Raw genomic sequence first — 18,288 nt, 5'->3', positions numbered from 1 at the left:
AGGATTGTTGCCATGTTACATTTTTTTAAAGAAGTTTGAACCTCAAGCTTCATGTATGTGTTGAATGTCTTTCGAGGTAGTTTCTTTTTTTTTTTCTTCTTCTTTTTTTTTGCATGTGTATGTGCAGCTGTGAGCGTGATTGTACTTGTGCTTTCGTCTCTCTTAAGTTCCTGCTGGTGGTTTCCAGGAGGGCTTTGATGTGTATCTGGGCAATGCACTATTAGAGGGATTTCCCTGGGCCTGACAGCTCAGAGAATATGCGGCGAAATGGCAATGCCAGTGGGCTAAAAGAATGCTGGAAACAGGATTAGGATCATATTCTGGCAGACCCTGTCACCTCCTCAATGGGCCGAGGTTTCTAATGCTGGCACTTTTCATTCTCGCCATGGTTAAAACCTTTAAGAGAACCATGGAGAGGAGGGAGAAAAAAGCACTGATTGAATGGTACACTGTGATTTTTGTGTGGGGGTCTTGCTCCGTGTGTGTGTGTGTGTGTGTGTGTGTGTGTGAGAGAGAGAGAGAGAGAGAGAGAGAGAGAGAGAGAGAGAGAGAGAGACAAAGCAAGAGATCCAGGAAACCAATGAGCCTGTGTGGGTGAAAACTTTTATAAAATACCTTGTTTTTTTGAGAAGTTTGGACAACTAAAATCGGTCTGACCTGAGTTTGAAAGCATTGGGTTCATATCCTCGTATCACTGCTACAATTTATTGGGTGATTTTCAGACCTCTCTCTCTCTCTCTCTCTCACACACACACACAGTGCATCATCATCATCACTTGCTTAAAGGAAAGAAGATGGAGATGCTTGTGCAGCCATAAATAGGTGGTTATAGTGGTGAATATACAGCCCTGAGAGATGGAAGCACCTGATCCAGCATGAAGGGCTCAACACACTTGACCCTGCAGCAGTACAATCTAGCAATCCCTGTTCAACCCCCAGGGTGTGTGTGTGTGTGTGTGTGTGTGTGTGTGTGTGTGTGTGTGTGTGTGTGTGTGTGTGTGTGTGTGTGTGTTTTGGGGGGAGGGGGGATGGGTGTTAAGAAAAGAGAGAACAAGAGTATTGTGTTATGTTCTCTGGTCCAGATGGCCCCATGGGAGGAAATCTTGCCATGTACCTGGACAGATTCCTACTCTGGATAACAAGGACATTCACTGCTGCTGCATATCCACACCACAATCTTATCAGTCACACAATCAGGACGCCCTTGGTCGAGGACACACACACTTACTGAATGTGGTGTAATAAAAAACAACAAGGTTAGGGTGAGGTGTTACACCCACATTAACACTGCTAATCTGGTGAGATCATCATCCTCCTCTATCCGATTTTTGGATGGCGGTCATTCATAACGGTCGGATACAAACTGCTCAGTGCAGCAGCCGAGGTGCATTTGTTATTTACACACGCTGAGGGGGGAAAATATATGTTAAAGGGCAATTCAATTAACAGCAGAGCAATGTCACACAGCTGGGGCGATGCACTTAACAGTACATGTAAACTTTACTGTGGGAAGAGCAAGGGCACATTCTGGAGGAGGCGGCAGAGATGCACATTTGCTACGTTGTGTGTGTGTGTGTGTGTGTGTGTGTGTGTGTGTGTGTGTGTGTGTGTGTGTGCGTGTGCGTGTGCGTGTGCTCGTGCGTGTGTGTGTGTGTGTGTGTGTGTGTGTGTGTGTTGTGTGTAAGTGTGCGTGTGTGTGTAAGGGCAGGGTTGGGTGGGGGTCTGTGCGTTTTGACAAACCATGCTGTTAAAGATATAATAGCAGCATAATCACCGCCCCGGGCCATCATTCTTCAGGATAATGGCCTGCTTATTCATTGGGGATGGCTTATGTCTCCATGCGGCTTTTTTATTTTTCAAATTTTTCAGATTATGTTGTTCTTTTTCTGCCTGTTTTGCTCCCGTACTCTTTGTCTTCCTGCAAGTTCTCATACATTTAATTTTTTTTATTGCTCTCTTAATTTGACCTTCCCATCCCTGCATTGTCTTGATGCTTTTCTTCACCTTGCCGTTTCTTTTTCCTCTCACCATCACCTTTTCTCCCTTACACTCATTAGTGAGACAGAAAAAAAGCCAAACTGATGTCACCTTATATATTTTACTTTTACTTTTACTCATATTTTACATTTGCAAGTATGCAAACCAACTCGATCAATAGGTTTTCCTACTCACTGAAATTAACAACATTCAAACATAATATCTCTAGCTTTTCTCTACTTCTAAATTCATGCTGTTTAATCACATTTGTGTCGCAGATCTGAATATCACCCCTGTCAAGGTATCACCATCACATCACTGTGTAAATATGCAGCACAGATAGAGAAGTCTTCATTATAAACATCTCCAAGCAAGGTTTTTATTTGAGATTATTTTACAACAACACTATTTCAAGTCTACATTGTTAGGGAGGAGTAAAGAAACAACACTGCTGATGGTCCGCTCACTCTCTCCTCCACCATTATAAATCTATCTACCACTGGACCAAGTAGTTTGACAGAGACAGTGGGGGGGGGGCAGCATTAGAATAATAGCAACAACAGAACTCAAATAGAGTCAAGACAGCAGTACACAGAGGACTTGGGTCAATTATTCACTGAAATCACTTTCTTTGACTTCAGGCTTTTCAGTCTGGATTGCAAGATAAAGACGGTGGCAGTCTTCCTTCTTTCCAAATTTGTTCAATTGCTTCTTTCCAGACACTTCCAGAGAAGAAAGTGAACACATAAAATATTAATTCAACCCAGGACCATTACACAGACAACCAAGAGAGGAGGGGAAGACAGGGCTGCCGGTGAGCTCAGCAAATACAATCTTACAATCTGACAGCTAAAGGAAATTTTATCTGAGTCCATAATCAATTATACACCATAATAGGAACTTTACAATTACCTTACCAGTAAACATTAATAGATAGAGTTTTTTTATTTTACATACTAAAATAATGTGCTTTTTTTTTCATATGAAGACATTAGCTTCCAGAACACATTAACAGAAAACATCAGAGACGTGTGTGATTCTCCTCATCAAGTGCTAACAGTCAGTCTGACTTTCAATGAAAAGCTGCATGTTTCCTCAAGAGAATATTAAGGCGGGAATAAAATATGGGCCGAGACATTTATCCAAACGTCCAAATTTGTTTACCATATCATTTTGTATTCAAAGGAAATTTATCAACTCATGGTAAAGTGATGTCAGTCATGTTGCTACCTTAATTGACCGTTTTAGTGCACAGGCCTTTTGAATTTATAAAGGCGGTCTTAAATGGTATGCATGTTCATAATTGCATTTGCCCCAGCTCCCTCAGCCCAGGGCAAAATGTAATTAAAAGCTCTGAGAATTTAGTCACTGGAATCATTTTCTCATTATCAAGCCAGCCTCTGTACAAAGTGGAATATTGCTGGCCATTAAACTGGTAAATTAGTCACTTTTAATTATGCTGTTGAGGACAACATGGCTTGAAGTTTATTTTTATTTATGTGCTGTTATGTAGTACATGCTATGTACATAACCAGTGCTGCTTAATTGAAATGTCAGTGGTCCTGTGACAATAATGGTCTCTTTGCTGCACGACCGCTGCCTTTTTCTTCCTGGCCAACAAGCCTAATTCCGTCAAAAGTGCCTCATTTATTCACATTATCCTTGTAAACATTGTTTGTATTGTCTTTTAATCTGAGTGCATCCATCGTGTGTGTTTGTGTGTGTGTGTGTGTGTGTGTGTGTGTGTGTGTGTGTGTTCATTATTCTCAGTGATTCTTCTTTTTAATTATTTCAGATGTGAAGAAGGTCCAGCATTACATGTCTGTTGGAAACATCTTTATATGAGTCACTGTCTTCTGAGTCAGGACATTCAGTTGACCTGTCGCATTATTCGAGTTTAATATCTTGTGGGATTTCTATTCCCGAGGTTACACTTCTGGATGTTGAGCTGCAACTGAAGCTTAGAGGAGTCAAAGAAGCTGTGGACGTGTGGTCTGACTTAAAAAGCTGTTAAATGGAGTTCTGTAGGTCCAGTGCATGTTGTCATGTTTTATTTTTGGACATCTCTTCATGTCCTGTGCCCATGGCGTCGGGAAGGGCTCAGTATATGGTTCCTAAAGAACTATCACAGTCACACAGACACGCAGTAGGATGGGATGACGTGTAGGCCGAGTCTCTGGCCTACTTTACATTGTCCTCCATACAATGTGATGCTCAGTTAGACATTGTGTCCAGTCCCAGTGAGGCAGCATGCTGCTTGGCCCTCAGACGCAGGTTCTCGATGCTGGTGGTCTTGTTGTTGTGGCTGGTGAGGCCGCCTGCAGCCGACGCCTGCAGCAGCGGGCTGTTCCACACCTGCTGAGCGTGATGGGACAGGGACTGGTAGTAAGACTGGCAGGGCAGAGAGCCCAGTGGCGCAGGGGGCATGTTGACATTCATCCCCAGGTAGGGGAGAGAAGATGGGGCAGAAAGGTCAAAAGCAGGGTAGTGCACCAGGTTGTTAGTGGCGGCCATGTGCTGGCGAAACTGCTCCTGCAGGCGAAACAGGCTGAGAGGGGAGGAAGAGTAAGAGTGGCCCTGAGAGAGAGGGCCGCTGCTGGCCAGGCCACCGCTGGAGGAAGAGGGGGTCACGGATGGAGAGACCAGGGGAGAGTCTAGGGAGGGAAAAAAAGAGATACATTAATACAAAATTATTTATAGTATAGTATTATAGTCAGCACATGAGAGAAGACATTCACAAAGTTTGTGATGGATAAGGAAAGGAATTCCTTGTCAGAGTAAAAACCAAGTATCCAATGTTCTTACCTGGTTTAGGGCTGAGTCTTTTGCAAGCCGGAGAGACGTCCCCAGGAGTCATTGCTCTCTCACACTTCACCTCCTCTCTCTGAGATTTACTTTCTTCTTCCTTATCAGTCGCATTATCCTCTGTTGCTGACTCGCTGCCAGAGTGTTCTGCTGACGTGACGTTCAGCTCCATGTCCAGCGGTACGGGACGGACTACAGGACCCTCTGTCTCCAGAGAAGAGGAGGAGGAGGAGGAGGATGAAGGAGGGAGCTGGGTGTCAGGAAGGATAGTTGTAGAGGGAGGTGCATCCTCCTTCTCACTTCCTCCTTCCCCTGATGCCTCCTTCTGCTTTTGGAGCTGCTCCTTCTGGAGGCTGCGCTGCTTCTTACGGAACTTGGCTCTGCGGTTTTTGAACCAAACCTGATGGCAGAGGGATGAAGAGGGAGAGTTAGAGGGAGAACGAGCAGAAAAGAGGTACAACAGTGGATGAAAACTGTAACAGTCAATTTATTTCAGTGAGCATCAAATAATTAAGCAGCCAATGAAAAGCCCAAAAAGTCAATACAGCAATAACAAGCCTGTATACAAGGCTGTAACAGAATAACTTACAGTTTAAAATGATTAAATAAACTTAAACTTAAATCAAAAGCAGCATTTGAATTGATACTTTTTATTTTTTTGTATTCAGATGGATAACTTCCATTTTCTGTTTTGCAGGAATAAGTTAATCTTCACCAGTGTGACTAAGGCACTCCCTAAAAAGTTTTTTTTCTAAATAGTGCAAGCATCACTGTTTTCAACTAAAACAATGTAAGATTTTTTTATTAAAGCAGCAGACAATTAAAGTAGGCATATTGTTTTATTTTCTTTCTCTATTATTTTGATTAATCCCACAACTTTTTTACAACCAATGAAATAAGTGACATCCCAAAATAACAGACTAGTCCACCCCCATAAATATCGGTTGATACTAAACAAATACTAGCCTACATAAAACTGTAGCAGTTCCCATAAGATAGGAAAACTGCATTAAAATTGCAGAAATAATACAAAAGATGCACGTAATAAAACCACAATTAAACTAACTATTTACTGCTACAAACAAATATACATATCACATATATATATATCTGTGTACTGCACAGTGTTGTACCTGCACACGGGCCTCGGGCAGGTTGGTGCACATGGCCAGCCGCTCCCTCATCACCACATCCGGGTAGTGGGTCTTCTGGAAAGTCTTCTCCAGCGCTTCCAGCTGCTGTGCGGTGAAGGCCGTGCGGCTCCGGCGCTGTTTGCGGTGCTGAGAGCCGTAGCGAGCCTCCAGGATGATGTCTTGAAATGCGCAGCCGTTGGAAAGGAAAAACACACGGCAAGTTTATTTTACTGGGAATGATGGGATTGCTTTATTTGCATGAAGGTCAGCTGCACCTTGTCTGTAAATACTGACAACTGAGGACGTAAAATAGTACAATTTGACCGCAAATCAGCAGCCTATAACACTTTTTAATTACTTTCTTATTCTTTAATTATTATTTAATTAATAGATCGTCTGTTTCCAAGATTATTAGACATGTTACAAATACTGAACTACATACAGTCTGTATATGTGTGTGTGTGTGTGTGTGTGTGTGTGTTAGCGTGCACTCAATTACCAGCAAGTCTCTCGGCCAGTGTGAGCGCGTGCACGGATGGCCGGTAGTCTGGCGCGTGCTGCGCCTGTTGCGCGGCCTGCTGGTGCAGGTTGTACATGGCGCTGAGGGAGTTCATGGCGTGCAGAGAGTAGCCGTTCACCCCGTAGTGCTGCATGGTGAGAGGTCGCTGCCTGCGGAACGGGAGAGGGGATGGTTGTGATTTTCAGATAAAGGAGGGAAGGAGGTAAAGAGGTAAGGGGAGTTCACACAAGGACATTTTGACAGTAAGGGCGCTGATGGACCCGCTGTGACTGTGGAGATCTCCAACCAACCCTCAGTTCTGATGAGATGAACAACATCATCTATTTATGGTAAAGCAACTCTCGAGCTTTTTATTGGTACATGTCAGCAGGTCCTCGCGCTCAAGGGCCAATAGATTTTAATGTGCGCACTCAGACAAAAGTGTTATCCATTAACATCCAATTATCGCTTTGTTCAATCCATTAATTATACAAAAGACTTTTAATTGGGGTAATTATCACTCGTTCTCATAATGAACCGTGACGGATGCCTTATTCATAAATTTATTCACGTCGTTTCTGTGATCCCGGAGAAGCCAAATCCCCATTGAAAACGTTGCTCTGACAGATCAAGGCGTTGATGAAATGTGTTGGAAAATGAAATAAGGAGATTTGTTCCGGGTCTCGGTGGCAAAAACCTGCAACCGGATAGCAGGATTATTTTTAATAGGCAATGATTAGTCTATACGGGGATGTTATTCTCAGTAAGTGACTGACTTTCTTACTTCTGAAAATTCATTTTCTTGTAACATTTAACAGCAAAACGTCCTATTTATCCCGCTGTAATTTCATCCTATTTATAATTAACACATAGTCCTCCATACTTTTATATTCACACATAGCTTTTAATGATACGAACAGATTAATGTCAGGAAGGGAAACCACCATGTTAGAGTCTGTCAATTTCCCAAACTCTATTTCTCCTTCACGACCGAGATCTTCATAGATGAAACGCTTGAGGACACGATTAGATATGTATTAGTACGGAGGAGGCTGACAGGGGGGAATATCTCGGAGGCCCAAACAGTTATTATAACTATTACAGAGAGACCACCGGGAAAAGATATAAATCGTTCTGCTGTATGACAGCTACAGTATCCAGGGAACCGGCTAAGTTCTCGGACGTAGGTACAGATACTTTTGAGATAACTTTCAGGTTATCCTTTTACTAATTTGTTACTGTTTTATTTCATTTGACTAATTTACAACGATTTATTTGTGTATGTTGTAGCAAAAAATAAATCAATTAACATTGGTTGTTATTAATTAAAGTATCTGAACCGTTTAAATTGCTCTGTGCTCTATGAATGTATGCAGGATATTTGACCAAGGTAATGGCCTACTGTGACCTATCATTACTGGTTCACATCTTTTGATTATGGCTTCATAGTTCAAATGATTGGATTCCAGTATAATACTACTACTACTATTACTAATAATAATAATAATAATAATAATAATAATAGCCTACTACTACTACTACTACTACTAATAATAATAATAATAATAATAGCCTACTAATACTACTACTACTAATAATAATAATAATAATAATAATAATAATAATAATAATAATAATAATAATTAGGCTGTTGTAAACCTGTAAAACAGAAAAGACTGGGTGGTCGTTCTTGTAAAAGGCAGTTTTTTCCCTATGTCTGAGTGTGTGTGTGTGTGTGTGTGTGTGTGTGTGTGTGTGTGTGTGTGTGTGTGTGTGTGTGTGTGTGTGTGTTTATGCCCGCAGTGCCCATTCCCAGCCTATTAAGTGGCTGCGGCGGCTGATGAATGTGATCAGAGGGCAGTGGGGAATAGTTTAATTCGCCGGGACAGAAGGTGCTTCGCTAAACATTTACTTTACTCCCCCAAGTATTTGAGTTGAATGGGCCCCCCTCCCCGTCTCCCCCCCTCCTCTCCCTCTCTGGCGGCCTCTTATCCCATCGCCCCGGGGCAACGTTTTGGCTGAGATGTATGGCTTCTCCGCGGGTAAAAATATGCATGTTGATCCCCATTTGGCTCCCCGTCTAATGGAAGTGCAAATAGGTTTCGACTGCGAGGCCCTCCATTTATCATCAACGCTGACACGGACGGACGTACAGTGGGACTGGGTGGTTAGCTCTGGGTTGGCGTTCCCGCGCGTGCGTTTGCGTGCGCACGTGGGCTAAGTGTGCGTGCGTGCGTGTGTGTGTGCCAGTAATAGGCAATTTTTCTCATCTGCGGTCTTTCTCTCCTTTCCTGCGAGTTTTCTCTAAAAATAAAGGTGTAGATTTTAACTGGGCAAAGCCTCAAAATGTACAAATGTGTCTATTAACGTTTCTAATAATGCACAGATTTGTATTTGTTTACACCTGCCTGCAAGCGCCGATGAAAGTAAGAAAGAAAAATATCAGTCATTGATATTAATCTCACTTTTTGCACAATAAAGCTGCAGAGAAAAATGCGGCAGGTTTTTTTGCTCCCCTGTTTCGTCCACAAGTAAACTTTTTAGCTTGAAGCCTGCCCTCTCGCCAATACCCACCTTTTATATTTACCACTACATCTCTGGTTATAGCCTGTATCCTCCTGCCCATATCAAATTCAGCACAATAGCTCATCACTGTGAGCCTGTCAGCGCTGTTATTGTCATTCATAAGCCTCTCTCTGCTCCAGGCACTGGGCCCTCCTGGCAGCCCTGCTCAATGCTTCGATTATCAAACCGTCATTATGTAAATTGGCATGTACAGTGCAACTCTTTGATCCGACTAAATTAGGAAAAATGTTATTTGCTAACAGCCCCCAGGGGCCTGAGTCGACCTGACAATCTGCTCTTTGCTGTGTCAGAGTGTAAACTGTCAGAGGGCGAGCGACATGTATTTGATTTTTCTCTGAGCTGTTATTATGAAGAATATTTGTTATGCGGAAATCAGATTACATTTTATACGTATTCAATGTCTGATATTTTATTGTCAGCATATATTAAGTTTGTTAAAGCATTTTAAGATGTTAATATCACTGCGAGAATGTGTAGCTTTATTTTGTAAAAAGAATATATAAGAAAAAAGGAGAAAACCCCCAGTATGTTCCTCCGTACGTTACTATCGCTTTAGAATATTTTTTAATGTTAAACTCTTTCAGAAGAGACCAGGGTCACGAGTGAAGAACACGAGCTTTTATTTAGGGTAGGTTATAATATTTTTGGGGTTTTAAATTTTGTTTAATTTTGTATTATTTGTCATGTGAACGTTATGAATTTGAGCCAGGTTGCATTTTGGGTTGAAACTTCAAACTATACCAAATACATTTCCACCTAAATAAACTGCTTTAATCTCCACTCAGTTGAAAGAATATATATATATATATATATATATATATATATATATAATCATATATTTCAACTTTACAAACACAATAGGATCAACTTCATTCTGGCGACTTTACTTAAATTACTTCAGAGTATGGCTGATAAAAAAAAAGCGTTTCTCATAAACATTAAAGCATGTTTACACCGTTTCTGTTCAACACAACATGTGATTTAAAAAACAGAATAAAGAGCTGTTAGAAAGTTTTTACCTCTTGCAGAGACAGTTGTCACTTCGTATACGGACAGCTCAGACACTCCGAGCTCCTCCACCTCTTCACTTTCTCTTCTGCTCTTCCAGCTGTTGGTGCTTTTAAAGCCCACTGTCTCCCTCCTTTTGTCCGACAGAGAGATAAACAAGTCGGGCAAATGTAAAAGTCATCCAGTCTTGTTACTTCGCTTCAAGTCCGTCCGCTCGCGCTCCACCTGCTCCTCTCGTGATGAATTCGCCGCGTCTCGCGCAAGAGTGGGAAGCAGCCATCTGCTGGTGCGCGAGAGCCCGTTGGAGGGATTTTAAGGAGAGCTTCGCGGGGGTCACGCTGGCTTTCTATTGGCTCTCCGTGCTGTCAGTCAAGTCAATCAGCTCGCTGACGGTCCGGCGGCCGACTCCGGCGCACTGACTTCTGCAGTTATTTCCAAATATGATCAATTTAAGCTCATTAGGTCCGTTAAATCCCTCCGTGTCTGTCTACACGGGTTTCTTTTTTTTTCATTTATTGAAATTGATAAACATTCCCGAGTTGTTAAGACTGAAGCTTTCTAACTGATCAATTTTGGCCATATTTGCGGTCAGATTAAAAAATACTTTTAATTTCTTGACAAATCTGCTGTAATTTATTAGGTTAAAGATTGTTGTAGGTTAGCCTGTTTTCTTTAAGATTAAACTCTAGACAGTGTTATTTTCAATGCATTTCAGTGTAATATAAATTACAATCAAGGAATAATATATCACACGACAACACATTTTAAACATTCACAGCTATGAGGTAAGCCTGATTTCATGTGTATACAAACTATTTAGTTTTTTTCCAATCCACTATCCTCTGACTGCTTGTATGCACTTGGAGCATGAATCCAATTGCCTCTCCTTAGTTTTTGTGAGGCAAAGCAACCAACCTTTAGTTTGTTTGCTCTTCGGCTTTTCCTCCATGCCACTGGAGGAGAGAGAGACTTTAGAGAGATGGCTAATAGATGCCAGGGCGCTGCCTTTAGACTCTCTCCCGGCCTGGAAGGATTTGGGATGGGATAGGGAAGACAAGACGCCATCTCAGCCTCCAAAAACCCCTGTCTTAAAATGACTGCGGGTAAGAGGATTAGGGCAATAATGCCCTTCTCTTCTTGAAGGGTTTTTAGAGAAGATTTCTTCTCCCGGAGCAAAACCGTTTAGGTAGGGAATTAAGGGCAGCGCAAAGTAGCCTTTTAATGTAAAGCTTGCATATTTTGTTGGGAGATTCTTTGGGAAAGTGCTTGGCCTATAACGCAGCGTTATCTCTGACCATGTTTCTCACTCCGAACACATTTTGAACAGTAGACAAAAGATTTCATGGAATAGAGAATATTTATGTCCATGCTCACATTAAAACACAACTGCACTCAAATTCATATAAAGTTGAAAGTTATGGCTGTATGTGTGTGTGTGTGTGTGTGTGTGTGTGTGTGTGTGTGTGTGAGAGAGAGAGAGAGAGAGAGAGAGAGAGAGAGAGAGAGAGAGAGAGAGAGAGAGAGAGAAAAGAGGGGGGAGGTGTTTTTTTTATTATTATTCTATTTCTGGGGGAAAAAATATTTTATTTAAAAAAATAGTGTTTTAAATCAGTGTTAAGTAGCAGCCATTACAATGATTTTGAGTGTTGAAATACAAAAACGAAATGAAGAGCGGTGTAGCCTAACTCATAATACTGAAAATCACATCCAATAACGTGAATCCTTATCGCTGTTATTAAAGAGCCTTCTGGAAACTTGAGACGGATTAAATATTTAATGTATTTATTTGCACAAACTTTGAATTAAGTACAAAAATATTAATAAATCAGTGTATTTTTAACTGTGGTGTTTGGTTGGCTGAACAAGAAACGTGTTTTTTTTTAAATTTGGGCCTTAAAAGTATTATTATTATTATTATTATTATTATTATTATTATTATTATTATTAGCTGCTGTAATTGATGTAGACGAAATCCCATCTCCCTGATGCATCTTTCTTTAGAAATCTGTCTTTTTTCCAACCACCTAAAACTTTTTCCATGTGTCTCTTTCCCCTCGTAAAAACTCGTGTGCCTCTCTGGTTGTGTCGCCTTGGTGGAGGCTCCTATCACTCGGTTTTTCTGCGAGGTCTGAGAAAGAAAGAGGATTAACTTGTGAACCAATGGAAATAAGAACTTAAACGGGAGGTAAATCTGGCCACTGTCTCTTTGTGAGGACCGTCTCTAAAGCAATTAAAGCGAGAAAGAGTTTCTTCTCAGCGCCTCTCCACCTAAAGCTCCTTAGAGCGACTAGAGCTGTCCAGCGCATCTGAAGGGCTTAAACGCCAAAAACAGCTCCCCTTACCCCTGTATACCCAGCCATGCACTGCTGAATACAAGGTGCGTAAACAATGACCTCCAGTTGACGAACAACCCCAGAATTTAAAAAATGTTAATTTGGAAAAAGTCCCATGAACTCATGTAGATTTTTAAAAAGTGAGTAAACTCTTTCTTCTTGAAAAATACATTTCAGTTGTTCCTGTCAGGTTTAACCCCTTTTGGTCTCCTCTTTTTTTCCTCTTTTGTACACATATATCTGAAGTGAACTCTTGTCTCATATTTGAGGAACAAAATTATCTTTAATGCCAGTAAATTCAGCTTTCTAATAGCTAATTAATACTCTTAATGATGTTTCTGCAACTTCATGAATACATTAGGTCTGCAATCCAGCAAGCCTCAGCCTCTCCGGCACCATTCAAGGGTATTTCAGCATCTGTTCATCCCACAGCAATTAATCATTTTGATGTGTAGTTTAAAATCGACTTCTTGCAGGAGACCTTTTTGACAAGAATAACAAAGCAATTTGCCAGGAGCCACCTCTTAGACACGTTATTAGCAGCACTTCCACAGTAAGACCCGCTTTTCCTATTTATTTATTTATTTTTTTAGAATATATTAGATAAATGAATTTAAAAAGACAGCCAGAATTTTGCGGTTTATTGTCAGCACCACGCCTCTGAATCCTCCTGAAATCCCTTTTATTGGTGACAAGATCTCAGGATCTCCTCTGCAAATCCCTCCTCTAAAAGTTTTCAACCTGTCAGTTTCCTCTTAAATCTGTATAATTCCCCCTCTTTTTCTCTCCATCCATCCCCTCCTCTCTTTCTTATTGCCCTCTTTTTCTCCCTTGTCTCAGTCCTTCTGTCTCATTTCTTTTCCTTGCCTTCTCTCCTCTCTCTCGCTCTCTCTGGCCCGGATCCCTCTGCACAAGGGGCCCCATTGTATAGTCCTAATCCAGAGGCAACACAGCTTTAGGGACATGCAGGGATAAAAGGCCCATTAAGCCCACAACTTTATGGGGGCAAATCTCTCCCTAATCCTTCGCTTTATCTAAACAAAAGCCCCTCTGCCTTAATCCACCAATGTGTTGAAAAAAGGAGAGGAAAACTGGAGAGAGTGGCAGAGAAGGAGAGAGAAAGAAAAGGAGACAGAGAACAAGAGATTGTTGAAGAGAAAAAAAAAATCTCACACACTGCAGGATTGAACGAGGAGAGATCATACGGGGAGGGTCTAAGTTTCCTGGAAGAGCTAAGTAATACTGACAAGCTTTCACCTGCATGGAGGAACTTTCACGTGTTAACTGTTACTGCGGCAGAAATGGACCATGATCCTCTCTCACTAAAAGATTCACCATGTGTAAATGATACGAATGCGTGCACGTTGTTGAAGAAATTGTGAGTAATGTGATATTAAAATGGACAAATAGAGTTCTGGTCTTATGTGAGGTTTATTCGGACAAGCACTTAAAAAGAGAGCCTGAGGGTCTGAATGCCAAATAACAGGAAGGGCACAGAGTAGACTCACATATACAAATATATGCACATATATGTCATTTAACAAACTGGTAAAAAATTTTACTTTTCCAATCTCAATATGTTTTAAAATGTAAGTAACAGTTTGGTGATTTGGATTTTGGTTGTGGGTTCGGCCTTTTTGTTTACATTTAGGTTACACATTTTTAGTTAAAGTTTTCCTCATTTTTAAAATCAATCTGAAAAAGATCCTGTTTGTCTAACCGATCCCAGAAAATGTTCACATCCATGTTTGTACGTTTGCTGAAACACTTAAAGACTAACCTCAGCCTCAGTAGCACAGTGTAATTCAGGTTATTTCTGTCTAGATTGACTTGTACAGCTCTTCTGTTTCTCCTGGGACTAATGGGATATGTTGTTTTTGAATGCAAACAAAAATTCTAATTCAAATTTCACTCACCAGTACAATAGCTGCTACACATTTATCTTACAATATTGGCAGAAAGGTCCATTACCATGTTTCTCCATGAGAAAATACACATGCACAGTTTAGAACTCCTTGATCATTTAGTTTCATGTCTACAGTTTAATTATCTTTTATTTCAGTAGTTATATATTTAATTATGTCCTTGTGCTTTGATTTTTATCGGGGCATTAACAGTAAACGTCACAGTCAAAAATTGCCGTAACTATCCACCTGTGATAATCCCCACAGGTTCAAATCAGCCTCAAATCTAAATCCTGTTTGTCTCAGGTGCCCTCTCGTACTCTCTGCCAATATTGACACAGGGTGTGGCCGGCTTTGCCCAGACTCCAATTAAAGAAATGGGTTCATGAGGCTAAATCTTAACAGGGATAACAAAGCTAAAGCCCCTCTGTGGAATCAGAATCCCTTTACTTCTTCTAAAACATCTGTCTTTACTACAGAAAATCCCACTGTATCTGCTCCGCTGCGGACAATCGGACCCTAATCTGGAGCTGGGTTTAGCAGACTGAGAGCTCAAGTCTGATGGTTTTAGTCAGAGCTGTGAGGGATAGGTGGTGAGCCTAACTGATACCTGCTGCATTAGGAGGTAAATACTGACACTGGAATTTGTGTTGAATGTGGAATTATCCTGTTAGATTAGGAAAAAACATTTATTTTACTTTAAAATGTATTTTGTTCAAGATCCTTTCAGAATAAAATGCCCCACCAAACTGTCAAAGATGCCAAAAGCATCACACTTGTTTTACTTTTCCTCTCAGCATGGCTCTCATCATGTTGCCTTCATTAACACTCTCAATTACCGTCTCCTCCTCGGCTCCGTTCCTTCCTAATAGAGCTAACACAAAGTTAATGAAGCAAATAGTTGGGACAATTTAGTCATTAGAGACAATTAATACAATCCAATGCAATCCACCTCAGACCAGGAGACAAGCAGAGTACTCAGGGAAAAATCCAACAACCAGCCACCCAAACTAAACGCAGTCTTCTGCCGAGTCAGCCAGTGCAGAGAAAGCTTTAGACTGGATTGAAGGAATTTTCCCTCTGGTGGTATCACTCGTAATACTTGAACCATTATAAGGCTGATCAGCAGTTGGCTGAAGGCATCTCTGTTTCCTCCATGCAGGGATTACACCTGGCCTCAGGAGGAGGAAAATGTTTCCCAAAGAGGCACGCAGACGGAGAGGCAGACACAAGGCAGCCTGGATGCATTCCACCACAATAAAGTATAAATCCTCCTCTTCACAGCGTATTACAGGAATGAACATAAGGGATTGTGGCATTGTTGCCCTATAATCTGGCTTTAAACTCCTTGTTTTACAAATGGTCCTCTTTAAAAAGCTCTTTCTTTTTGTGTGGGTCTTTTCCCCCTCTCTTCATCCTGTATTAACCTGCTGTTTCCTCATCAGCAGTTTCTTTTTTTTTGTTCCTATGCATGAGTTTCGAGTCTTATAACTATCTATATTTGCAGGATTCCCAGGTAATGCTGTTTAATTGGACACAAGGAAGGTGGATCTACTCTCCTTCTAAAGGTCTTGTGTAACATCATATTTCTTATTAGCCAGGAATGATAGTATGCTCCTATTGTGTGTCACAAAAATAGAGCATCCACACTGCAAGATGCAGTACATGCTAGGATATTATAATTTTCCAAATGCCTTTCCATGTGTCCTTGCCCTCAAAAGCTAAGGGTAATATCCTATCCTGCTTTGGAAGTGGAGATGGTGGCACTTTTTTCTGTTCGCTGAACAGGCAGCCTGCATGAAATAACTCCTGATAGAAATACTCAAGCTGACATCTTCTCTTGTGTCTTCACCTCTTCTATCTTTACTGAGTCAGAATATATTGTATGTAATTGGTACCCATGACTGAAAGCAAAACATCTTTACTGTCAGGATGAGTAAAGTAGCATTCACTCTTCAAATAAAGAGAATTTTTGGTAGGCTGCCACTTTATTGCCATTTATAAAAGGTTCATAACTAATGGCTCTTTAACAGTTTGTAAATCAATACTTTATATGTCAATTATAAGCTATTAATAAGGGCAACTTTGGTGATACCGGGTTGTGTGTGTTTCTCTTTCTGGTAATAATCCAGAGTATTCATAGTGGATTGATTAACACTTTTTTTTATAGGTATTTAAGTCTGGAATTATAACAGTTAATAAGTAATTAGTGAATTACATTTTACTTTTACACATTTTTACAATAGTTCATCATGGAGGAGGATAATCAAGTGGCAAAATTCAGTATTTATTCAATGAATAGCTTATTAATAATATATAAAGCGTAAGTCAATTATTTATTAACCATTGGTGAAGGTTTTAGTTACAACTTACAAACGCTTTGAAAGGGCTAGCAACAAATGAATGAATTCCCATTAAACTGTGTTCATTCATGGTCTCCAGACGATTGTTGATCCCCTGACTTTTCATCTAGCACCATCACCACTCCATGTCCCTGTAGATATAACGACATTCCCATCAGCCTCAGCTGTAATATGTGTTTACTGCTATCTAGCACGTTTTAGCTTGCTAACATGCTCGGCTCAGACGGTGAACATCTGCTAAACATCACCGTGTTAACATAGTTAATGTATTAACATGCTGATGTTAGCATTTAGTCTAGTAACAGCTACTATGGCTGTAGACTCTTTTATTGTATAGTTAGCAGTTGAGACAGACAGGAAACATAAAAGAGGGCAATAAGAATGACATTGAACTGGGTCTCTGATATTTATGGTATACATGTTTGACACCACTAGGCCACAAAGATGGCCCTTACGTCTTCTTTTAGTCTGAGATCTTTCTGCTTACTTTGCCTATTAGGCAGTAATCAAGTTATTTTGACAGGCATTCAAGACAAAAGAAGCTCTTCATCAGTTTCTTATTAAGACGCGTTAGCTGTGGTGATTGAGCTTTTAGAGGAACAAGCAACTGTGACTGATAAGAGATGTGGCTCAGTGAGTGCCGACTGAAATGATTTATAGAATATCAATGTTTCGGTTAGCTCCAAGCTCAAGCCTCTTTCCTTAAAAAGAAATAGAAAATTAAAGTTTGATGACTTTGTTCTTTAAGACTGGACAGAATTATGGTACAAACTCAATTTAATCGCCAAATTAGCAGTTTCTTAGGGCAGTAATTAACAGTTACATCACTGTTGAAACACTAACGATTCACCCACCCACCCACCCACCCACACACACACACACACACACACACACACACACACACACACACACACACACACACACACCCTGACAGACTGGGGTGAGGTCAGGCAGCAGGTCTGGTTCCAGCCCGCTGTCTTCTTGTCTGTTCACTCGTTCTCTCTCGCTTGTTTTCTTCATCCTGCTCCTTATTTGAGTCTCAGAGTCCGCTCCCTCCTCCTCCTCCTCCTCTGCTCTCTTCATCGCCTCTGAAAGGAACCTTGCTGGGCCCAACTGTCTGTGTAACGAGCTGGGCAGGACTGTCACAGTGGGGTATGCAATTGTGTGAGCCAGTGTGTTTACACTTGTGTATATGCGTTTGCAGTGAGCACTTTGTGTGTTTTTTAAGAAGTCTCCCCATGAAAACATACTTTAGGCTGTATCATGCCTTTTTCTCATCTACACACACTCACACACACACACACACACACACACACACACACACACACACACGTTCTCACCTCTCAGTGATCCTCCAGCACTCTTCCACAGCAGGGAGCAGAGGGAGGAGGTGGAGCAGGAGCCTAATGGATATGTTTGTTTACCTATTTGTCCTTGACATGATCAATTGATCAGGAGGCTAATTCACTGCCACCATGGGCTCATTACATTTCCATTTAAATTGCAAATGGATTTCTTCGAGGCTTCATCTTCCATTCCCATTTCCACTGCGCGTGTGTGTGTGTGTGTGTGTGTGTGTGTGTGTCGGCGTGGGTGTACAGTAGAGGTGTGTTTCCATGGACACCTCTGGAGCTCAAACACCTCGCCTGCATTAATTTAATTGTGAGCATGAGACAAAAG

The 18,288-nt window shown here is 41.1% G+C and overlaps 1 protein-coding gene across 1 annotated transcript; it reads right to left on the bottom strand.

Moving 5' to 3' along the window:
• Positions 1 to 2,342: 2,342 nt before the first annotated feature.
• dmbx1a (diencephalon/mesencephalon homeobox 1a) lies at positions 2,343 to 10,280 on the bottom strand. The gene is made up of 5 exons (XM_051409632.1): positions 10,020 to 10,280; positions 6,415 to 6,584; positions 5,916 to 6,094; positions 4,783 to 5,182; positions 2,343 to 4,631 (listed from the first exon to the last, which is right to left on the bottom strand). Exons 2-5 carry the CDS (start codon positions 6,566 to 6,568, stop codon positions 4,192 to 4,194), a joined length of 1,173 nt encoding a protein of 390 aa, XP_051265592.1. The 5' UTR covers positions 6,569 to 6,584; positions 10,020 to 10,280; the 3' UTR covers positions 2,343 to 4,191.
• Positions 10,281 to 18,288: the final 8,008 nt, after the last annotated feature.

Source organism: Dicentrarchus labrax, unplaced genomic scaffold, assembly GCF_905237075.1.
Source record: "Dicentrarchus labrax unplaced genomic scaffold, dlabrax2021, whole genome shotgun sequence".
Taxonomy (NCBI): domain Eukaryota; kingdom Metazoa; phylum Chordata; class Actinopteri; family Moronidae; genus Dicentrarchus; species Dicentrarchus labrax.
This window is presented reverse-complemented; position numbering and strand designations above follow the sequence as displayed.